General features: G+C 39.0%; 1 protein-coding gene across 2 annotated transcripts in view; it reads right to left on the reverse strand.

Moving 5' to 3' along the window:
• The window catches only part of KIFAP3 (kinesin associated protein 3), a 68,857-nt gene that overhangs the window by 38,285 nt on the left and 5,390 nt on the right, over window positions 1-25,182 (reverse strand). The window contains exons 3-11 of one of the 2 annotated variants that reach the window (XM_051625432.1): window positions 24,532-24,686; window positions 23,361-23,416; window positions 22,710-22,851; window positions 22,005-22,104; window positions 21,127-21,251; window positions 20,558-20,656; window positions 19,932-20,110; window positions 17,349-17,511; window positions 2,492-2,592 (exon numbers count right to left, since the gene is read on the reverse strand). In XM_051625432.1, the coding sequence (XP_051481392.1) occupies window positions 2,492-2,592; window positions 17,349-17,511; window positions 19,932-20,110; window positions 20,558-20,656; window positions 21,127-21,251; window positions 22,005-22,104; window positions 22,710-22,851; window positions 23,361-23,416; window positions 24,532-24,686 (1,120 nt within the window). The remainder of the gene's footprint in view (window positions 1-2,491; window positions 2,593-17,348; window positions 17,512-19,931; window positions 20,111-20,557; window positions 20,657-21,126; window positions 21,252-22,004; window positions 22,105-22,709; window positions 22,852-23,360; window positions 23,417-24,531; window positions 24,687-25,182) is intronic. The other variant, XM_051625433.1, reaches the window with a different exon arrangement.

Raw genomic sequence — 25,182 nt, forward strand, 5'->3', positions numbered from 1 at the left:
CCAAATAGGAAATATTAAAATTAAATTTGTTCTGCTTTTACTATGTCCATTGTCATCTTTTACTGATTTAACAGGAAGGCAGTAAAAAGACTGCAGCATGTGCAATGAAGAGGCAGTAGTGTTCAATCAGACAAGTCCCATATTGAGTATCAGATACCACAGACCAGGGCTGAAATCACTGTGTCTAGACTCTCTGGCACCTGCCTTCACTTATTTACCAGTGACCAGAGGCCAACCCCCACAGCTCTCTGTTCACATACACCTCTGTCCAACCCCCTCCCCAGGCCCAGCTCAAACATCTTTGAATGATTATGCCAGAACTGCATGCCTCAGGAATCTCTCCTGACCGGCTACTCCCTAACTCTGCTGTTTGAAGTGATGCTCTGGTTTCTGAACTTCAGCAGATAATGGCGGACAGGAGCAAAGGGTGCTGTCAAGAGAGGACGTTTACCAGCATTAAGCTGAAAAGAAGCTTATAGATCAAAGAGGGGCCAAACAGGACAACCATGGTGGAAAACATGTGGGTAGCTGTGGAGAACCTTGCACGCTGCTCTGTGGTAAAATATTAAATATCACCATGACATCACTGCCTAACCATGCCCTTTGATTGGCCAGGTTATTACCAATAAAGGCTTTTATAAGCATCTGGATGGCATTTGCACCTATTTAAACAAAACACGCATTGCTGAGGTCTAAACAAGAATGAACTGTTAATACTCACTTTTAACTGTTACTAGAATAGCACCCACTAACTCCTGCAGTCCACAAGGATGTTTACCTGGGACAGCACGCGCAAGCCTGTCAGGCACTTTGTCTGTTCAAAATGACAACATTCACTACGGGGCATTTGCCAGTTTAGATGCACACCTTTCCTCAAAAGGAAGAAAACCCCACAAAAAGGCACACACTGCTATGGCAAAGAATTTAATTTTCCAGGATACAATCAGATGGCAGGGAGTCCTTTTAAAAAGTCATTGTCTTTTCCTGCTGCCTTGTCCACTTCCCCTTATTTTCTACTACCTCTGTCTTCTGTAGTAACTGTCCTGATTTTGAACATTCATTAATCAAATTTAAGCTCTGGTTGTCTAGCTGGTCCTTTCTGAACAGTCGGCAGATGTGATCTGTAAATAATTAAATTGACCACTAAGCATCAATAGCCACATGTATCCTGTGAATTTTGTCATTTAAGTCCAATGAAGGCAGAGGACTTGTTTCCCGTCCTTGGTGACAGCTCAATAAGCACTCCTTTGAGCAGTCACTGCCTATCAGGACAATGATAGTGACCAAAGCTCAGAGTATGATACCAGTGAAGTTTCCACAAATCTACATTTGGCACTGGGGATCCAAGAGTCATGCCAAGATTCCCTGGAAGCACGTCATAAGTGAGCCCTGAACGGCAGTGCATGAATTCTGGTTTGGCCGTAACTGCTCAGAACCAACCAAGGTCCCTTATATCATGCAAATGTCTTAACATATAGTTGTTTCTTGTGACAGAAAAGATAGTTTACAAGACCATTTTGTAACATACTAGTTATTCCCACCAGTTCTCCCCTCTCCATTCTCCAAAATCCTCTTGTATGTGGAAAAACATCACCATTTTTGTCATGAGATAATGACCAGAAACATTCTGAAAACTTTCCATGGCAACTTCCCATTCTGGATGTATTTGATGTTAAAAACATGTTTGGCAGGAAAGAAGATATCGTGGTGTAATTCTGAAAAAGTACCAGAGCGCTTTTACACTTATGCAATGCAGGCTTTCTCAACTCCAGCCTCATCAGGACTCAGAAATAGATCAGGCAGAGAGGATTTGGTACTTGTTAAAAACAAATAAACAACAAAAGACAAAAAACATACACAGAAAACCCAAAACAAATCTCCAAACCCCTGATACTGTGTCTGTGCTCCGGACTATGACCGGAGACCAAAAGTTATGCAACTGTAGCCTGCAAGATAGGTGAAGAGCCTTCCATAGTCTTCAAGTTTCCCCTGTTGTGCATGCCTGCAGTTGGAATTGTCTTATAGCAACATTAACACTGCTTGGCTTCTTTCCAGTTCATATCCTGTAACATGGGAGATGTTGAAATTTTGATACCCAATGGGATCAGAAAAGAATGCCTTCCAAAACAGTAAAGGAAATACTTTCCACAAGGCTCCCTAAGGACCTGCTGTACACAAGCTTTAATCTCTTTCAAGAGTTCTGTAGGAATTCAGCAGGTCACCTGTATTTTTACCAGTTCATTGATGCATCTCAAGTGTTAGCAGCACTGACAGAGAACGTGTCACCCATCCTTTTTCTGGGGACCGTTAAAAGACAGCAAAAACACTCAAGACTCCCCCATGAGCAGATGGTTCACTACCGACTCAGCAGAATCGTGATTGTTCCCAGTTTCCCCTGTGGGTGTCAGTGCGAGCTCTGCAATGAGTGAGAAGAGCTGCACAAGGAAAGCTGCAACTTATGCACCAGGTCTTCACACATAGAAGCACATACCTGTGGGATACAGTCTGTGTAGGCAAACATTGACTTAAAGCGATCATCCATGCTTATGTGATACAGAATACACATTGCTATTTGTTTGTAGCTTTCATTTGCTAGAAGGAGAAGGAAAAAAAATCCACGTTAATGGAATCTGGGTACTTTAGGTATTGTAAAGATTTAAAAGAAGATGACAAAAAGCACAAAAATGTTAGCTAATAGAGGGGAAAATTAAAATCAGCAATGCAACATTGATGAACAAGTCTTGCCTGGCCTATTCAAATGTGTTTGTGCAAAGAGGGAAAAAGGCAATGCTGACTGCTCCCCCTCTCACCAGCACCTCAAAACATTTTCCCAATGCCACTTTGCCAGGAATATATTTTGTGAAAGGAACCCTTAACAATGATAGGCCATTCAGAAGAAGCCTCCATCAGTTTACAGCTAAGAAATTAAGTATCCAATGTAATGCCAACTTTGCTGTAGAGACTCCTGGTGAGACAAATTTGTTTCAAAGTAAAATGATGAAGAATGCACCAATGCCAGAGAGAAAAATAACTACCACTAAGAAGCATCGTAGAAGGAACCCAGTGCCTTTCTAGTAAGTCACGTATTGTTTTCTTATCCTAAATGATATTATTATTGTTTGGGTGCCTTTTGTGTTTCATACATTTCAAATACAGCAATAGTATATTTTCACACTAATACTTAGCAAAGAGAAAAAGATTCTCAAGAAAAACTGGAGCAGTTAACTTGAGTAGGATGTGAAGTACATAACTGAAAGATTCTATAAAACCAACTTAGACAAATGTGCAAATGTTTAAGAACAACAGAGACGTGTTTGACTCACTGCTGAAATCCGGACTGAGCATTCCCTTGAGCTCTCCTCTAACCCTCCATTAGCAGGATATTGGCTATATATGGGACAAAACACTCATCTGAACATGAATCTTAGTTAGACCAGGATGTAGTAAGGTCACCAACTTACAATGTATTCACAGTTCTTATACTAATGATCAGAAATATCCTACCTCCCACTTCAATTTAAGCTAAGTTAGAACATATCTGTTTAACACTTTGGCAAATCATCAAGACCTCAAACAGCAACCACCACAGTTAATTTTTTCTTCTGCATACATCAGTGGGAGCTGGAATTTCCTTTAAGCCGCAAGGATATGATGCCTTTATCCTTCAAATGCATATTCATGTCTTTATTCAAAACTTAATTTAAAAAAACAACCCACGAAACCCTTCTGGCAGTTGCCATACAACAGTGAAGTATTCTTTCCCATGCCAAACCTAAGCACACAGCTGATCTTTCAGATCCTTCTGAATTCTTACCTGTTTGAAAAAGCGTGAACTGTATCACAACCTTCCACACACTTAGCAGCTGGAAAAAGGATAATGCCCAAATTTGAAAGCTACTCTAGTTACAATGAAAATAAAAGCATGGACAGTACTATAGTTTCTAAAGCTTACAGACTGTTTTATGAAAACAAAATGCTTCTATTGTGACTGTTCATCTTAGCTACCTATTCACTTGTAGTGACATTGTAAATCCAACAATTACTTTAAAAAAACTTCCCATACATACAGCTAGAGGCTTCTCCTAAGTAAATATAAAAATTTAAAGAGTAAATTATGCCTTTGAATTTCATGGAGCTAGAAAAAAAAGAGCTGTTTATGTTGCTCATAACACTTCTTTTCATACCTCTAAGACTCAAACATCAAGACTTAAACTCAAATTACAATTACACTTCGTTGGATAATGCCAGAAACACTATGTGAAGTAAAAGGCAAGATGGCATAAAAGGAGGAAAGCTGGGACCCCAGAACAGGAGAAATAAACTCCAGTGAGGTTGGATCAGACTCTCAGCAGGTACCAACCAGCAGGCAGTCAACAAGAATGATGCAACTTCGTATCTGTTTAGCCTCTGTCCTTCTTCTGGCTTTTCTTCTCCTTACTTCTGCAAGCTTTACTCATGCTAAGATACAGTATCAGCTAAGATACAGTAGTATATTTGATAGCAATCAATTCCTGGTATTTGTCAATACTGGTAGCTTATTTTTAAATAGCTACCAGTATTGAAAATTACTTGAAAATAGCAGCAAAGGCTTTCTGTATTTTAAGAAGAATTTTCTCTCTCCTTTTTTCAAGGGTCCAGCCTGTACCAATAACCTTTCTGATGTTTGAATAACACCTTGGGTACCAGTGCTGAATGGCAGCACTGCTTCAGTTTCTAAACTACCAAAAATAATATAAAACCCCTAGATAAGCAACCTGAAGTGTGAAGAATAACTAGAATTCAAATAAATTTATTTTATCTGAATGAACTCTTAAAGTGTTGGGTTTTAATGACTGGCACCTAAATCATTCTCCAAAAGTATGTTCCATAAGGCAGATTTCACTACACACAAGGCAAAGACAGCTTCAGTTTCAAAAAGAGAAGCTGAATTTAAATTCCTTCTTGCTGTTCAGTTAACTGATCCATTTTTCCTCCACTCCCGTCCTACTGTCAACACAGGGAACAGAGAAGGGTTTAGAGCATAAGTCACAGGCCCTTAATGCACAGGCTCAGCAAGGAAGTATTTTACAAGTGTGAATAAACAGGAAAAGATCCTGAATTCTACTAGCCTGAAGATGAAAATAAACTACAGAACTACAGCTAAAAGGAAACAGTGGGCAGCTTTTAATTATTTAATAGTGTTTGCATTTTAAGTTTAATTTCATCTTAATTTTCTAGAAATGAATGAAGTTCAGGATGATCTCTGGAAGTTTCACTGTCCCACTTTCCCAGTGGAAGCACTTTGGTGGAGAAAAAGTAGTCTCCTGACTCTTATCAGTTCTTATGTAAAACAGTGGCAACTCAGAGATCCAAAGAATCAAACATTTCAGGAAAATTAAGTGGTGGTAGTTGCTTCTAAGCACAGCCAGCATGATTGAATGCCATTGTTGATCCTGTGCTCCATTAGAAAACATACAGCATGTCGGGAAGTTCACTGGACACCCTGCATAACTGGTTTGTCAAAAATCAGGAAGAGAACAGATTCAACACCTACAGCATTTTGCACATTAAGCATCACCTTCTAGACTGAACATTGTATAAAAGGATAAGAAGTGACAGACTGTTTTTAAAAATCCTCCAAGCCACGCACCATCCTTGTACACAGGGACTTTACTCTCAAAAACAAACTGGCAGTTATTGACTATTACTTGAACATGCTTACTTTTAAAAAATATTTTATACTCATCTGAATTCTAATGAATAGAGCCCTAAATCAATCATTGTTTAGAGACTTGGCTGTAAAAATTTCAAACCCTGCCCAGTACCTGGCTAGAGAACAGCTTTCCAAAGTATGGAAGTGATAGCTTCCCTGCTATTTTTGACCACTACTGAAGGCCACACATGAAAATGCAGACACTGCAAGAAAGACTTCCTTATGAGTTGGTGCAGTAGGCATCAACTATTCCCCTAACTAGAAAAAGCAAGAGAAAGAAAAGAAACACGAGATCTCTGCCAAACGTGTTCATAAAAATCAGCAAAGTTTTGGTGGGGTGCCAGAAAGTTGTGGCCTAGAAATGCTGGTAGTTTTGAGCATCAAGCTTTTTATGACTGAAGGTGGAATAGCCAAATGGCCTAAAGCAGTAAGGGCAGCCCTGGAAAATAATGGCCTAGTCATTATGGATTCTTCTGGTATTTATGGCAATAAAACATGAATCATAATGAACTCATTGGATATTAAATGTGGGGGTCGCAAGTACTTTGATAGGATTTCCACAAGAATTTACCATTAATTAGCCAAATAATTATTTGAAAGTGTTACTGAATTATCTTTAGCTCTTATACAGCCATTCCACAGAAATTGGTCACTCCCAGCTGAGTGCAGTTAATGCCTTAACAAACCGGTCATTAACTGCAGTTACTGATTTTGTGGGAATTATTGTGTTATAAAATACACTCAACAGTTTATAGAAACAATACTTAGATTTTTTTTTTTTTGCAGCTGTAGTTCAGCTGGAGCAGATGGGATGGAAAAATATCAGGTCCCTTGGGCTGTTTTCACAACTAGTTTTCTGCAAATTAGAGAGGGAAATAAATACATGATGGGTTCTGAGTTCAGAATGGCTTCAGATTTTTAGCCTTTGAACATTAATAAGAAGCCATATGCAGTTCTGTGGACCAATGCCTGAATTCCATGTCTAGTTCTTACTAAGGTTAAAGATCTAAATGGTACTAGTAACAGAAGATAAAGGGAAAAAAATACAATTTCTTGATCATGAGATCAGGTCCTACATTTTGGCAGAGTCTGTGAGCTTAAAAATGAAAAACAAAAATCCTTCATTAGCTCCATGACAACAAAAGAGAAACCCTGAAGCTGTAAAACTGAAATGCCAACCTGAGCTGCAGCAGCAGCACTCAGCTTTCAAATACTACAGTTAGATTGAAAATATAAATTATGGGATAAATTATTCCAATATAACTATCAGTAATTCAAGCAGCCACCATTTCTAATGGAATCATCAGTGCCTCCGTATTAGATACAAAATACACCCTATCCATCTTATGTGTAAAACATTGACCACACTAAATCAAAACCAGAACTCAAAGGTAAATAACTATTAAAATTGCAGAGTGAATCTTTATTTCAGTTTCAAACTCTGACACTTTCAAGCAAAACGTGCTGTAGAATTAGGCAAGTAAGAAACCTAGATGGATAAGAACGTCACACACTGAGTATAAGATCCATGCACTCTCTCATACTGCTGCCAGAAAACAATGAAGTCAAGAGTTTATTCACATGTATCATAGTTAGCAGCAATCTTAGGAAAAAAAGTGATACAAAGATTTCTTCGCTTGCTTCTATTCCATATTATTTCTTGCAACCAGCTCTGAAACAGTTGGACTTAGTTACTCCATGAATGGTTTAGACACATACTGTTTTGATTTACATATGTAAATATAAACCATATAGGATACATCAGTTTATTTTATCAAGAGAACCTGAAAGAATTTACAAATCTGCTCATACTCAAGGAGACTAGGCATTGTAAATAATACATTATGATATTCATTACATACTAACAAGCCCTCTTGTGCCACCTTTATGTTATTTGAAACTGGCTTCACACCAGAAGCCTCACTTATAACCCTGATTTTGACATGGTTCAGGGTTTGTTGGGTTTTTTTCATCTGTCCTTTTTGTTTGCTTTTTTGTCCCCCAAAGAACTAAGTATGTGCCACATCTGAAACATGGATACAGTTTTTTTCCTAGGAAACAAGGAAGGAATTACCATGATGAATCCAAAGCCAGAGGACTAATAAGTGGCCAATTTAGGTTGATTTATTTCATGTTACAGCTACAGAGAAAAATGAAGCTGCACATCTGGAGCCCCAGACTCAATTTCTTTGCTTGGAACTCTATGCAAGAGTGAAAAATATACAGTAAACACCTCACTGCAGTATTGTTACTCATAAAAGACAACAAAGCATAGCCCCTGGGTAGACAATGTGCTGCTAAATTTAGATATGTCCTCTTTTGAGGTTTGATCTTCCAAAAGAAAAAAAACAATGTTATTTAGGGTTTCCTATAAGCAGTCACGGTTGAACTCATGAATTCACACAGATATTGTAAGCTTTTTTTTTGTATATCCCACATACTGCATAAACCAGGGAGAAATCAATTAGTTCAGATTAGAGCAAAATCCTGAGACAACAGGATTATCCTTGAAGGAGGAAAATAAAGCTACTTTTTTTTTCTTCACAGAAGAAGTATGTCTTGGGTCAGGCTATGACCAAGAAAGAATGCAACAGATAGAAAAATGATTAACTACCATTATAAAAAGAAACTAGAAATTAGAAGAGTTTGACTCGAACTAAGACAACACCCACTTCCAAAGCAGGTGGAAAAAACTCCATGTGAAGCTGTTCCTTTAAAAGCCTCCACCAAGCTACACAGATCAAATGCTAGACAATTACACGGAAATTTATATACATCATTTTTTACATACTGCACCATATTCATTAGACTACATCAATTGCTCCAATTACAGTTCTAGAAAATACTCATATTTATCTGCTCTAAAAACACTTATAATCTTCTTGTTAGGAATTCAGCTGGCATGGGAAGAGGTGGAGGTTTTCCATGCTTCTGGCTCTCTGGGTGCACAAGAAGAAAAAAAAGGCAGCAATGCAGGACACCACCTTTCACTTTGAGAAAGGGATGATCCACCACATTGAAACTGAAACTGGTTTTACCCATGTTTCCAAATCACTGAAGCACAAAGCTGAGGTTCAAACCTACTGTTTTTAAAGAGGTACTGTTCCCATGCCACCAGCATACTCTTACTGGCAAAGTCTTGGAATAAAGGCTAACAATTCCATTGTATTCTTCTCATAGTGAAATCATTACAGTTTGGTTATTTAAAAGGTCATTTGCTGATGAGCTACGAGTTTCTCAAGAGATGTGATAGCTTTTCCAAAAAAGAAAAAGAAATTTGAGGCCCCAGCCTCACAAAGAAAGTTTTGCTTCATGCAATGAGACCACTCAGAGATGTAAAACTATAACCCATCCTGCAAAGCATCTGTATGTCAGAGACCAAAGGAACATGAATTGATTGTATAGAGATATAGCAGCACTATACTCACTGTAATCCAGTAACTTTTTATGTTAGCATATGTCTTCCCCCTTCAGTTCAAAGGGTCTGAAGATAATACTATCAACCAACAAAGGACTTCTCACCTTAGCAACTGCAGACACAAGGAATCTGCAGTTGGTCTCCTACACTCAAGCAGATCATTTGAGAAGCTTAAAGAGCCATAAATCCTGAATGTAGATGTTTCCACATTTCCAAAAAGGAAAGCAGATTGTAACCCTCCCCCTCACAAATGAACTTCTAAAAGTCTCAGGATCTAAGGGAGTCCTACCTCAGCAAAATTGTTCCACATGACCCTTAGAGACCATCCCTCTGCCTTCAGGGTTCACAAGAACCCTGGAAAAGGTACTCCTCTCTCTTCTACTTTGGCTCTCACACAGGCTTTCTGAAGATTTTACCATAGATTAGGAAAACCAGCAGAAATGCCCCACCCCTTCTTTATGGAGATTTTTCAAGAAACTAGAGCTGTTTGTTTCTGTTCTACCATGCTTCAGACACCACAGTTATGCCCTGTAAAGTTTTCAGATGTCAACAGTTCTAGTAGAAGACTAGATTTACTTTTTACTGGTATTGACTTGCTCTTGCAATATGCAAAGAAGCAATTAGAAGAATTCAACTAATTATGCAGCCACATATTATAAACTCCACAGTAGAAATACTGGCTCAGGGGATCCCTCCTATTCAACAGTTCAGTGAATTCCCAACAACTTGGCTCCCTCATCTTTACATTGCTACTATCACTCTACTCCTGTCCTTGCTGCTGCCACGAGCACTTCAATTTTCAGTAAAAACCGTGAAGTTAGTTTCTTGTGTTACACCACAGATATATTCTTCATTTAAAAAGGTAATAACATCTTGCTGCATTTGTGAGCAGCACACCATGGCAAAGTGCATTCACTCACCTCAACAGTCAAAAGCTGAGTGTTCAGATTAGCAAGGTTCCACCTGAAATAGCTACAAAATGGAAAAACACTGTTTCCAACTCTTGGCAGTGTTAAAGGAGTCAGAAAAAATCTTAAGACAATAGACTTCAAAAACTTGTAAGCTTATATAAAAATACGATGTTATGAATTTCAGTTTTTCTTTCCTAACAATTCACTACAATTTACCAGCAGCACAAAGCAGGGATATGGTGAAACTTAAACAAGTTAGTTGGCATTCTATTTCTGCTTTAAATACAGTATTAGTGATACTGATGTCTGAGTTCTGTATTTCTCAACATCAGAAGCCAATTTTTCTTTAATAACACTAAAGTTTGCTGTCTCATCCACAGGTATGGTATCTAAATGAGCACTGGGTTCTAAGACACACTGTGCACCCACCATACTCCCTTTAATTCAGTTAGACATGCAAGGTTTATTTACACATCTAATGAGGATTTAGAAGCTGAATGTTAAGAGATGTTTTTGTTTTGATTTGTGTTTCTTTTGGTGGGGTTTTTTGTTTGTTGTTATGGTGAGTTGTTTTTGGATTTTTTAAGCTTTGACCATGCTTGCCACAAATTATAAAAAAACCTACCATTAAAATAAATCCCATGATAATTACTGCTTTCCAACAGACTGGTCCCTGTAGTTGAACTGTTACTTAATGTGCTTCAGCCAGCCTCTACTATAAAGGAATGGAGACACCCCAGGCAATATTCACACAACAAGTATTGGAACCAGCTGCTGCAGAGCCACCTTAGGAAAAAAGGTTTCTTGATTTAATTGGGAAAACAGGAGGAAGCATAAATTTTACTGCCATTAATAACTTCAAGCAATCCCGAAATGACTTTACCTCACCCTGATGGCTGGACATGTGCTTTCTGTTAGGGTCTTTGCCACATCTGACCCCTATTGTTTGCTCACTTGATCAGGTAAGAAAATGTATGTTTCTTTATAGGATAAACGAGGCCTATTAAAGCCAGAAAAAACACTGCAGTAGCCTATAAGAAGCTCCATTTTTCAACAGATGTGTGAAGCTCCATAATAAGTTCATTACAAAAAGGCCAAGTGAACTCATAAAGAGAACACACCTACTTTAAGCCTTCTTAAAAGAAACTTTCATAAAAGGAATAGAACATTAAAACAACCCAGCACTCCGTTAATTAGAGAGCAAAGTACTTCTTGGGTTTTTAAGCAGCAGTCAACATGTAATCCAGCCTGGCTGCACACCATATCAAGACCCAATTGTTAAGAAACCCAATGCTCAACCATTTGGCAATTCTGTGATTGCTCATTAAACTTAACTTGTAAAGAATAGGGAAATATCAGAGGAATTTGAGCAGTTTCCAGAAAATATTTTAGATTATAAAATTCTCAAAAATTCTATCAATTAACTCAGTGAAGACGAACTCTTCAGAGAGGACTAAATCAGACTATCAAAAGTCACTCTCTGCTCTGACTATCTTCAGCTTAAAAAAAGAACTCATATCATAGGAAAGTTTTACCTACTTTGGCATTTGCAAACTATTGCACAAGCCTTAGACTTCTATGTAAGACCAGGTGGCTATTCCTTCTCAGTGTGCTGATACAGAGTCTTGGAACACCAAGAAATTGAGAACATCAGGCCAGGATGCTCAAATTAATAGGGCATATAGGGTTGATATACACTGTGACTGGCAGAACTATTCTATTGCTGATGGGGACTGATGACATTGTAATTCAGTGTTTTCTGACAAACACTCATCTACTTGACTGACTACAAATCCAGAAAGACAATTTTCTTTCAGTCACTGTAACCTGTACTGGAAAACATAACCCAAGATGTTCATCATCACCTTAGATCTTTTTGAGCTTTAACATCTTGGCACTGTGTAACACAGTCACAGCCACATAGACAACCCTTCCACACTTCATCTCCCACTTGGGCCAGATTTGCAACTGGTGCCGATATGTCATCCACAAGTTTTTCAGCTCACCAATATTAGTGTTCAGTCAGACCTCGATTTTCAAAAGCAGCTAGTAATTTTGAGCAACCAAAGAGAGAAACTGTAGTCTGACTTCCAAGTATATTAGGTTTTCATTCTTTAAACATGGCTAGCACTGGGAAGTAATGAAAAGGAGAGTGGCATTTCAAGACAACAAGCACCCAGGACATCTAACACCTGTCCAACAGCTCAAAGGGATAAACACACACATCACAAAAATTTTTGCTCCTTGCATGCAACCAGACCTGCTTCTTTTACCCTTTGAGCAGCAATAGTTCCCATCATAACAGCTTCTGAACCATTCCCTACTACTTAGTCTTTTGAGAGGAATAACTAACTCATGGGTGGACACAGAAACCCCAGTACTGCCTGCCACACCTTCACACTGCCAGGAGCTCCTGAGCAGAGGTCCACCGAGCAGAGTCTGCAGCCTGCCATAATACACACAGCAGCACTCAGCTGGCTCTGCTGTACAAACTGCCTGCTGTTCTCATGGAGAACTATTTGTCTCACTTCACAAACGCTAAGAAACCACTCAGACACAGCACAAAATAGCACCCTTATTAGAAGAATGTGAATCACAAGCTGTGCCTGTATTTAAGAGAGCTATACTAACAATTTTATATTTGGCTTGGCCTGTTAACTGAAAAACAAAGTGGATTTGGTCCAAACAAGAAGTGAGGGGTTTTTTATTCTTCCTTGCAGACAATGTTTTCTTCTGTTTGCTGCCAGGGCATTTACTTCAGAAACCAATCATATCCAGGGGGAGAATTATGACAAAGGGTAACATTTCCCTTTGTCCAACAATGGAAGAGCATTCCCAGGGATAAAGGAAGGATGTGAATCTGTACTCTTAAAGTTCAGCTCTATGTTCCCCCTTTCAGTGAGAATACTTTCAACAGGTGAATATACTAACCACCAAACTGTACTGTATTTGGAGCAAGTTACTCCTCTACCCCACTTCACTTGAATTACGCCATGCAAAGCAAAATAACAGCACTATGAGGGTGAAGCAAACCTCCACAGAATGGTCTATAGTGTGCTGCTTTGGTCTCTCCTTCCACAGTGATAATTAGAGGGCACTGAATTTGTGCTTTCCACACTTCAGGCAAATGTCTAGTTTAAACCACCTGGTGAATTCATATGAAATCTCACCTTAATTCACTGAAGCCACACTTCACATACACTCACAGAAATTATTCACACAAAAAATGCATGAAAAAGAAGGATCACTCTGTAAATACAATTTGAAGTATTATAGCAAAGCCAGCAGTACAAAAATGTTCTCAGCGAGGCCATGGTGACTCAACAATTAGAAGGTTTTCTTAAAGAAATGAACTCACACAAATCAACAAAACCTCTTTTTGGACCTCGTCAAGAAGCTTGTGTATGGAAAAACCTGAATAGAGCAGGCTATCTCTCACAGTCCTCCACAGTTCCGCTTCAGCTTCTGATCTCTAAGCCAAATTTCCCTCAAGTGCACCCAGTCCTTTGAGATTCAGAGCATAACAAAGATCAGCTGTAGTTGATTAACTTGGGTGCCTGAAGGCAACAAGAGGAGTCTTGTCATATACAATGCTTCAGACTTGTGAAGAGAAGCCACGAAAACTAGCAAGTGGTGTTGACTGGGAAAGCTAGATGGGGAAGCAGGCACTGGCACTATTAAAAAGAAAAGACTAATTAAAATGAAAACCAAGACTAAGCAGAACTTCTCATGTCCATGCTTTCAACAGCTGCCTCAACACTCTGGAGTGAGAAGGAAAGAAGGAAGGAAAGAAGGAAGGAAAGAAGGAAAGAAAGAAGGAAAGAAGGAAGGAAAGAAGGAAAGAAGGAAGGAAAGAAGGAAAGAAGGAAAGAAGGAAGGAAAGAAGGAAAGAAGGAAAGAAGGAAGGAAAGAAGGAAAGAAGGAAGGAAAGAAGGAAAGAAGGAAGGAAAGAGGGAAAGAGAGAAAGAGAGAGAGAGAGAGAGAGAGAAAGAGAGAGAGAGAGAAAGAGAGAGAGAGAGAAAGAGAGAGAGAGAGAAAGAGAGAGAGAGAGAAAGAGAGAGAGAGAGAAAGAGAGAGAGAGAGAAAGAGAGAGAGAGAGAAAGAGAGAGAGAGAGAAAGAGAGAAAGAGAGAAAGAGAGAAAGAGAGAAAGAGAGAAAGAGAGAAAGAGAGAAAGAGAGAAAGAGAGAAAGAGAGAAAGAGAGAAAGAGAGAAAGAGAGAAAGAGAGAGAGAGAGAAAGAGAGAAAGAGAGAAAGAGAGAAAGAGAGAGAGAAAGAGAGAGAGAAAGAGAGAGAGAAAGAGAGAGAGAAAGAGAGAGAGAAAGAGAGAGAGAAAGAGAGAGAGAAAGAGAGAGAGAAAGAGAGAGAGAAAGAGAGAGAGAAAGAGAGAGAGAAAGAGAGAGAGAAAGAGAGAGAGAGAGAGAGAAAGAGAGAGAAAGAGAGAGAAAGAGAGAGAAAGAGAGAAAGAGAGAAAGAGAGAAAGAGAGAAAGAGAGAAAGAGAGAAAGAGAGAAAGAGAGAAAGAGAGAAAGAGAGAAAGAGAGAAAGAGAGAAAGAGAGAAAGAGAGAAAGAGAGAAAGAGAGAGAGAGAGAGAGAAAGAGAGAAAGAGAGAAAGAGAGAAAGAGAGAAAGAGAGAAAGAGAGAAAGAGAGAAAGAGAGAAAGAGAGAAAGAGAGAAAGAGAGAAAGAGAGAAAGAGAGAAAGAGAGAAAGAGAGAAAGAGAGAAAGAGAGAAAGAGAGAAAGAGAGAAAGAGAGAAAGAGAGAAAGAGAGATGGTGGTTCTCCAATATAACTATGCCATACTTAGTCCATCCCTGATAGCTCACCTGAAGCTAGTTCCTCCCCTCCACTTCAAGCATCCACCTACATTTAGAGGCTTCCTGCTTCCAAGGCACTGAGTGCACTTTGGGAAAGCAGCACATCTTCCAGAACTACAGACTGCAGCTATCTCTCTGCTCAGCCCTAAACCACTGCCTAACTAATCACATCTTTTAATTCTTTGCAATCTCAGCTCTCCCGTTAAACACCTACTATACTTAATATATACTCATCTCAACCCCAATGCTAAAGACACAAAGGCATAACATGCACAAATGTTAATTTCAGTAGGCTGAGTCAACAAACTTGACCTCTCAGCATTAGGAGCTGTATGGTAACTTGTCAACAGCTGTGAGGTGTGTTAGCACTTTAAGGTGACCTGCAAATGCAAGCTGAAGGGTATTGACTTGAATGATGTGTGTTTAACACCCAAGTAACCTGTATAAAAGTGGCATCTGGTGCATGACTATTTAATTATTAAGGATGCAGATTTCCCTGAGAAAGGATACACAAAGTGATGTATTTGAGAATTATTTGAATCACCATATCAAGGAGAGTCTCAGGAGTCACAGAGTTGTCTTAAAAAACAAGTAACAGACAATATTTCTACCTACGTTTTCTAACCAGCACCCTGCAAAATATCAAGTAATTCAAGAGGGAGGAACTAGGGCTAACTGCATATGCCCCTATGTGGAGAAAAAAAAAAAAAAAAAAAGGAAAAAAGAAAAAGGGTTAAATACTTCCAAGTAAAGGAAAGAACAATTTGTGGAGTCAGACAGACAGTGAAGCTTCTTGAAGTACTAGTAGAACTTGCTGCAGATTACCCTAGCAGCCACTTCAGGAGCAGACTGCAATTTTAACAGTTCTTCTGAGCTAAACAGCCTTCCACACAGATCTACTTACAAGTCCAAGAGAATAGCATTTGAAAACAAGTTCTCCTCTCCACATTAGAATCAGACTAGAAAGCAGATATAACTGATGAGTTTAGTCTGACTCCAACACTAAATGGAAAACTTTTGGGAGTAGGAATTTCTCAGTGATTTGTGTCATGCCACTGCTTGGGGTGACAAGCACCCAGAAGCCCTAGCCTTAGTCCACAGCACTAGCTGCTGTACAAAAAGACACATTCTTGCTCCAAAAAGCTTACAATCCAAGCTGAACCAAACTACCTAGCCACATCCTCTCTCAAACAAGAGAAAATATATTTCCTGACTGGCTTCTACTTCTCAGTTTGCTTTATTAGCAAATAACATTGTCTTGAGGAAAAAAAGTGTAAAGATGAGGGATTCCAAATGCCATTTTTCTTCTTCCTCCTAGCTCTGCCCAGAGGAAGATATCAAGTGCAAACGTGGTTGTGGGGCAGTAAGCATAAAAAGATCTGAGGCGTTCCAGGATATATCAAGTAGCTGCTATATTAATCACTCACCAGATAAAGGCTCCCATAGCTGTTTAAGTTTTCATGGTATTACCTTGTATACTAAACAACAATAAGGCCATCTTAAGGTTGAATGTAAAATTGAGAAGGCAAACAATCCTAAGAGGCTACACAAAGCTATGAGAGAAAGCTCATAGATTCACTGTTGCATTCCACTTGTTCCAATCGCATCCGGAAACACCAGCTGCACTGGATTTAGTACATCCCAAACCAAACATATCTCACAAAGCTTGAACAATGTCTTGCACCACTGTTTCACACATTTAGGGCTTCACAATACCAGGCTCAAAAATAAGTACTCAGCAATTCTTATGGCCAAATCCTACGAAACAGTTAGTACATCCACCAGAGCAGCGTCTCGATAGTATCAGCCCAAGAACACACAAGGAGCAATAAAACCTCTCTCCTGAGAACTCCAGTGTACAACAATGATCACATTGGACAATCCTCTGCTTTTTACAAACTCCTTATTGTTTCCATTGCTTTTCCCATGGACAGCAAAAATTTTCACTATTATCTGAAGTACTCACATCATCTTCACACAAGTTGCAGACCACCAAGCTCAAAGTCTAAAAATGAGTACTGCCTGTAGTTGAAGCTGACAAAGCTAGGAGATTTCTGTTCTCTGTATCTGGACCATTAAGGGAAAAAGAGGCAGCAGACATCTCAAGCTTCATTAAAAAAAAATAATCTAAGAAAAGTTGGTATCTCCATAAGCTAAGCTCTGAGAAGTTGCTGTCTTTTTTTCCTAGGTGCTCCTCCAAAATTACAAGCATCACCCATGTGCCAACCCACATGTGTTTAAGGTAGTTATTGAAGTTATTTTTAAAGACCAAAACACTCACTCAACAGTTTAAAGAAGCTAGGAATCAACCTCCTGGGAGCCACACTATTCTAAACTTACATTTAAACTTGCATTTTGAAAGATTTTTTTGAATGATAAAATGTTGGGAGTAGTGAAAAAGTTCCCTGGCAAAGAGAAAAGTAACATAGCAACTTTGAGGCACACTATGTCATGAGACAAACAGGTCCGCTGTCCCTGCTGAAATGTCTATGTTAGAAGAAAAGTAAACATACCTAGCAGTGCAGTGAGTTTGGGAAGCAGACCAACTTGTACCATTTTATTTCTCAGGCCTGTGTCAAAGGAAAGATTTAGTAAGAGTCGAAGAGTGATGTTCAGCAAGTCTTCATGTTCACAGGGTACCATTTTCACAAGTTTTTCAACAATATCCATTTCAACCTGTATATCAAGAAAAAGAAAGATCCATAATCTATCCAAACTTAGCTTTGTCTTCAATCACAGAATCATAGAATGGTTAAGCTTAGAAGGGATCTTAAAGAGCATCAGGTTCCAACCACCCTGCTATAAGCAGGGACATATATTCACATGTACTCATATGCAAATACATTTCCAATTTGTACCCATAATCATGACTGTCAATGCATTTTCATCTGAAGCAGCTTTGCTTATGTCTTTGCGGTTGAAGTATTCTAGATCGGGTTACTGGGTAACGTTGATTAAAAACGTTTTTGAACCAAACAGTTCAGATGCCTTGGAAGTATTCCTCACAGTTGGAATACTGCAAGAATGTGGTCAAGACATCACTTGCAAGACCAGTTGGGGGGGGAGGGGAGGCACAAAACTCATTTAAACACAAGCAATCCTGGAGCAATTGTCATTAGAGTCAAAGAGATACCCAACCAAGAATGACAGAAAATTGGCATCCAAAAAGAATCTGAGACATTTCATTACGCATTTCAAATGAACCCCTAGACAGAATTTGCACATGCTCTCAGAAGAGGCATGCCATCCTGTACATTAATTTAATAAAGCGCATGAAAGTCATCTTGAAACATGTATCACTTTCAAATTAAAAAGTGGAATCCAGGAACCGAGAAGTGGTATCAGTTCTCAAGATCGTGTTCACTTTACCATCCAGAAAAGACATCTGAGCATTGGCAAAACTGGCAAGACTTCAGAAAGTTATGATCTTTTAAGAAACATTTCTCTGCTTTTATTTGACATAATCTTTTAAATGCATTCATTTCTTATTTCCCAGAACCTCCTTTGGCTAGAAAGAGGCACACAAAATCAGTCTGCATTCTTCAAAATTTTGCACGTGTGTAACTAGCCTTCCAGTTATAAATACACACAGAATGAATACCAAGAAAAAAAAAATAATACACCTCTCCCCACATGGCTTAGTGCAATAATCAAGCAACTGACTGGATACCTTTTGATAAAAAAACAATTTGATAGCAAGGACTTCACTGCTTTGAATTTAATATGGTACTTGAATATCAAAGGAAAGATTGTGCTATAAATATAAATAGATTGAGTTTTACTTAGAATCAGGCATTGCACAACTAATGTGAGTTCATTTTGTCTTTGACATTTTTGTGTTATTACCTGATATAAATATTAGAACACCTTCTCCTTCACTGGTAGCTTTCCTTAATACAATGGAGAAAAACGTATCATCTTTATTATCAGTAAGAAATGTTCAAACAGACTAGCTGACCTGAAGCATACAAACCTTTTCAAGTAATTTCAAAACCGTTAAAAAACTCCGCAATAAAATAAATTGAACAATTTTGTTTCATTTGTCTTTCCACCAAATCAAAAGGAATGCAGAAAGTGTGCCAGAAAAAAATCAGTGGGTTGGAGAGCTAATCCTTACTTTCCTAATAAAGTCCTTCAGGGCACTACACAAGTATAAACTAAAACAATGACCAATCACCTGATAAACAGTCTACATTCCCCCAGAAAAACATACTCGGTGTCTGACTTTTGTTAAGAAATAGGATACCCATATATAAATAAGGGAGATACCTCTTGTCTGCAGTGTTCAGTGCATATGGATGCGAATGACAGTTCCAGTAACAAAGAAGCAATTAATTTTCTATTGCATTTACAGAGGTCTTTTCATCTCACAATCCAAGTGTAACATTAATCTCAGATTACTGCTGGGCTAAGGAAAATTTACCATTTTCATTTAACAAACTGGCAGAAAGGCCAGTGATACAGAGCTGAAGGTATGCATCTACTAAAAGCCATTGGGAAATAGGTAACAGAGGTACTTGGCTAGAGCTTAAAGTCACAAAAAGAAGTGCTACAATTCAGAAGTTTGAGACTTCAGCTAAAAAAAAGGAAAAATAACTCTGCCCCCAGTTCCTTAGGAGCTACTGGCAGCATGAAGGAATAGCTGTGAGGTCCTTTGAAGATCCAGCTGACCTAGGAAATAAGTAAACTAGTCTAGCCAACTGCGAAAGGATAACTACCCTCTCTTTCCAAGACAATACCTGGCAGAGACAACTATATGGTGTCAAAAGAGTCTAGTTCAGGAGAAGAGTCATGGGCATCTCCAGAAGAGGGAGTGTGACAAGACTTTGGAGTACTGACTTGAAAACTTGGAATGTAATATATTTTGAGGTAGCTTCACCGTTTGGTATGTCAGCCCTTCAAGAGTTTTTGCAGTATGTTATGGCTGGATGTTGTACTACTTTTCTTGCTAGTAAAACGAGTAAAAGGAAAGAGGATAATCAGTGCTAAAGATATTTAGGGTGACGGCAAAGATGTCCCCCCTCTTCCATCCAACCATACACAGTTTTCAGAGTCCCTACTTTTCCAATATTGCAGTAGAGTGGTATGAGCCTTACCATATCATTTTTGTTCTCCATAAAAATGCTGAGTTTCTTCAAGAAAGATACAACCAGGATAAGCAGCTCAAAATTATCACGGTCCAGTGCTTTCACCAACATATGGACAATGTTCTTGTTTCTCATCTTCAGCTCAGTGCGAGTATCCTCAGCAAGATTTAGGAGCAGGTAAAGTGCAACTAAAAGTCCAATACAAAACACACCGACAGATCAGAGACAACAGAACTAAACAAGTCTCTACACACACAGACTTTCAGAAGCATTCTGCTGCCTTCACAATGCATTGAGTCAGGTACAGGCTAAGTTAGACTAAGTTAAAAAAACCCAAATCAAACACACAAAACCAAAAAAACCCAACTCCTCCCAAACAAACATCATGAGCCAAAAGAAGTTAAGTGGATCACTTTTGCTATTTTTCCTGCAAGAATGACAGACCACTTTAAAAATTATTAGCAAAGTGTTTAACAATTATTATGTATTCGTCTTCCCTCTGTTCTTTGGCAAAGCTCTTTCATATTCATCCACGCATTCAGTATGTTTAAGACATCCTGGTCACAACAAGCATCCACAGCACCCTCTTCCTACGTTCACCAACAAGGGAATAATTTGCTATCTGGATTTGGTACCTCTGAGTAGCTGTTCCTGCTTGACAACCAGTGCTTGGTATTTCTTGTAAGTTTTCTCATAGTCCTTTTTCAGTGTTTGATTTTCAGGATCTTCATCAAGTACAATGCAGAAGTCAAGGAGTCAGATCAAAGTTATACAATCTAGCTATCTATTGTCTTCAAAGGTGTATTCAATCACCAGTAAAAAACAAGACATCTATGCAATAGCCACTGGAAATATGACATTACCACACTAACAGCTTCTACACCTGTAATCTACATCATGACTTTTTTCTCCTAGTCTTGGATGTATTACATCCTACTAATCAGCAGAAATGTTCCCAAGACATACTGCTGATAAAATAAAACATTTTTTTTCTTGTGTTGTTTTAGTAACTCCAGCTTAATCTCTTCAGCAGTTCTAACTTCTCACTCTTGGATTTCTTCCTATCTGCAATTATATTTTGCCACTTTCTAGTAAGTTCTACTGCTTTCACAGAAGTTACTGTATCCTCATATCATATAACTCAAAAACAGCTGTCAAGACAAGTCAGAAGTCATCAAGCTGCCCCAGCATATCTAAAGGATATCAGCTTTCTTCTTTTTAGCAAGTTCTTCCTGCCAAAGCTCATGTCTCTTCAGTTCATGGTCTATGATATTCATACACAGAGCTCCAATTTTGTAGTGCGTGATTATTCCATGAAATTGAGAAAAACTAAATTGAAGAAAAAACACCTGTGAGGGAAAAAAATATATGGAAACAACCCCAAATCTGTTTTGACATATGTGGAAATGCCCCAAAACTGCACCACAGGAAGTATTAAAAAAAGGTATTTACTCTGTGCCCCATTATAACACTTCTCTATTGGAAAATTATTTCAAAACAAGAACAATTCCTGAAAACATTTTTTCCAAACTTCTAGAAGGACAAGCAACAGTGTGTTGTTCCAAGTAAAAATAAAAACACATTCCAATTTTCACAGGCAAAGGAAAATGTTTTCCAATCAGCCCCACTGTTCATATTCTAAGTGCTTCGGAGGACCATCTACTCACCAGAAATATAAGAGGTATAAAATTTTGCAATGCAAATTCCATTCAAATTATTTCTAGGCAGGGTATACTGAAACACTGGTGTATCTAAATAGGAGCAAGCACTCACTTCAGTTTTTAATACCATTTCTTCCCTGTGCCAATGCTGAGGGAAACAACAGGTGTCAGCTCAGCCTATAAGCTATGGGTCAAAACTCTCACTGCTTTCCTCCCAGCTCTACTACACACTGCCTCACCAGAGGGGTACTTTCTGTGCCTCAACTTTGTCATTTATAACAAGTGTTTCCAATCCAGCATTTTTTTCCTGTTCCAGTGAGGTTTTGTAGTGCAGTGCAAAAAAACAAACCATTAAGCAAAAAACAAAAGCCATTAAGCAGAGAGAAGTTCCTATGTCCCCATACCCAGGAACTCCACTCACCTTGAAAAGCAGAAAAAAATATAAATTATATTGGTAGCAAGTTCCACACTTTGTTTCCAGTCTTCCCTCAGCACTCTAGCCAACGCACCCAGGGCAGTTTCTGAAGTGAAACAAGATTTAGATGAGCATCAGCATTTCACCTCTCTCCTTTTGTCTTCTGAGACTCAGAATTTGAATACACCTTATTCTGTATTTATCAGTTTTCTAATGGAAGATTTTCAGAGGTATCTCACTTTAACATGTAACAGTGCTCACAAGTTCTGTTTGGAGGCAGTACTAAAATAGAGAGTAACCTGGGTGGTCATCCAGACACAAACCCTAGTAAGGGGTGACATGCAAGAAAACCGCAACCAAACACTAAGGTCATCTTAAAATTACCACTAACCTTCAGATCTTGTGGCCTCTGCCACCTGTATGTTCCATATTGCCTAGAACATCACCACGTTCACTTCAAAATCCTCTTTAAATTCTACCCTGACAACTGAAGCCTATGAGGTGAGGAAGATTACTACATTAGGCCCACCTAAAAACAGCCTAAGCGTCATCTAGTTGTAGGGACACTGGGCTTTGATCAGCCAGCTTATTATGTACTGAGAAGCAAACTAGAGAAAATCCCAAACTAAAGGTGAACTACTTGTCCCTTCAGAAGAAGCACCATAGGTAAACAGCACATTAGGAGAAGTTACCACTGGGTTTTAAAGTTACCATTGATAAGCAGTTCTTCCAAATTATCAGGATTCCTAGCCAGCTGCAGGATGAGGGCAGAGCCACGCACTTTGTCAGGGATGTCCTCATACAGTAACTCAATGTACTCATCCATGTCATTGATATTGGCAACTTCATCAATCTGAAAGCAGTCATAAGCAGGGGTTTCACAGAGAAAGAGAGGGATGTTATTTCAAGATGTTATTCAATCACGACGTTATTCAATCACAGGACAAAAGAGTGCACAGCTTTGAGTTAAGATCTTAGGAAAAAAAATACAAGGGGCGGGGGGGGGGCAAAAATCAATGCATCCAGAATCACTGCCAATGAACACCAGGAAATCTGAGATGTAATTACAAAAAACAAAGGATGCTCAGAAATGACTCTGTGTCCTGTCCGATGTTCCAAACCTCACTTGCTGTCCTGCTGCGTGCTATAGTTGGAGGGGGAAGTAAGCAAGTCAAATATTTTACCCTTTATGGAGATGATTTTTATTCCATTGTGCAATATTTCCAATCCAAGTTCTTTTGTTTAAAAAACATGAAGCAAAAACGCACCAGAATTCAGCATTTCCTCTCCAACCCCCCTTATATAACTGCTTACTTAAGAAGTAAACGGGGTCTGTGTTTTGCTTCTAACACCAATATTTACCTCCATTCCTTCAAATGGGGGTGGATCTTTTGGCTTACTGGATTTCTCTTTCTTTTCTGTGAAGAAAAAGACATGGTTGCAGTTAAGCTATGGATATTCACAGACAAAACCATATCCAATATTCTCATACTAAACTTTCTGGTTAAAACAAGGTCAAAGTTCTGTTGTGTCCTGCTGATCTGTCAGACTAACACAGCTTCATTATGTCAGGTTTCCGAAGCTGGAACAGCCCACTGGGAGCAAAATAAATCCTGAGGTGTTTTTTGACTCCTCAGTCTAAATGACCAGTTACGGCCCAGTCGGCTGTGAAGTTACTTTAGCAGCTTTGACTCTTACTTGTACACTGTGGCAAAGCTACCCCAGGATACACTAAGGCACATATATACAGAATAAAAGAGGATGAAACACCCAAAACAGCTACAGCTAAAGTGTATAAATAATATTAATCTTTCTTTTAAACTCATCCCATAAGAATCCAATTTGAGAACTAAGCTTGCCATTCCACAATTTCAAGAAACCTTGCTAACCTCAGGGCAATGCAGGATCAAGTGTTAACTATGAAACTGTCCCCTGAGCAGAAAGTTTAAGATGAACTTAAGAGATAAACAGGTCCACCAAAAAATGCCTTGGCATCAGAGCAGAGAAATAATGTTCTCAGTAACTTGTTCACCAGGAACTTAAGAGAATTACCCCAAGCTGTTTGCCACACAGACTCTGAAACTCCTCACCCCAGCTTTACAGACAGCACAATTTCAGCCTAGGAACACTATCTACCCTTGCAACAGGTGATAGCAGATCTTTCTAGGAAGATCCTCATACAGTCTTTTTATGTGACTGCAAGTGCAGATGTAATATGAAGAGGCTGCACCTAATAACGGAATCTGTACCTCTCAAGTCCTGCTAAAGCACAAGGCACCCAGTAAGAAGCATCAATACCAAGTTCAAGCAACCAAAAAGAAAAACTCTTGTTGTTAAAAAGATACTCCCCTCAATCTCTCCAAGACTGTAATTTTTTTCCAAGTGTGATTTAACTGTACATCTTCCCCACTCATTATCCCCAAATACCTCATGCATCAACCAAGTTTGGACCTCAGCTAGAAAATCCTCACACAATTGCTGTTTAATGCTGAAGCAGCCCAGTCCCAAGCTACTTTGTTCCTGTACTATTTACCTTTTCCTGCTGAGGCATCTCTGCGGTTCTGCAGATAGTACAACAGCTGTTCTACATCTGCAAGTCTGGAAGGGTGAATGAGTTTGCACTCTTCAACCACCTTTCGAGCCAGCGAAGCAACGTCTGTGTTTGCATTAAGACTCTTTAGCCGAATGCTGCAACACAGATGGGTCACTTATCAGTTTTTACATTTTTGTATCTTCAATCCTTTGGTTTATGTTTACACAGTCAGGAATTTCTTGAAGCAGAAATTACCTCGATACCCCAAATGCCCATGCCATGGCTTACATAAGTCATGGCATAGCAGTGACTCTCTATAACTTCAAGTAACTGTCAAATAGATTTGACGGTGCACAACAGTCCATCAGCTGACAAACAGCAACACTCAACGCAGCTGCATGAACAGATCCCTTACAAAAGCCTTAGATACAGCAGTCAGTACTTTATTTGCAACACACCCAAAAAAAGTGCACAGGACTGCAAAGGAGTACCACATACACAAAAAACCCAAAATGAGAAATGGCTACGTGTGTTGACTACAAAGGAAGGCTCTTGTGTAGTGCCTGCAGGTGCAGCGTCAGGAGTCTCCCACAGCTCTGGCAGAACCACAAGAAACAAGCAGCCTCTGTGGGCATTAACAACAGGATGCAT

Source organism: Apus apus, chromosome 7 (genome assembly GCF_020740795.1).
Source record: "Apus apus isolate bApuApu2 chromosome 7, bApuApu2.pri.cur, whole genome shotgun sequence".
NCBI classification, from domain to species: Eukaryota; Metazoa; Chordata; class Aves; order Apodiformes; family Apodidae; genus Apus; species Apus apus.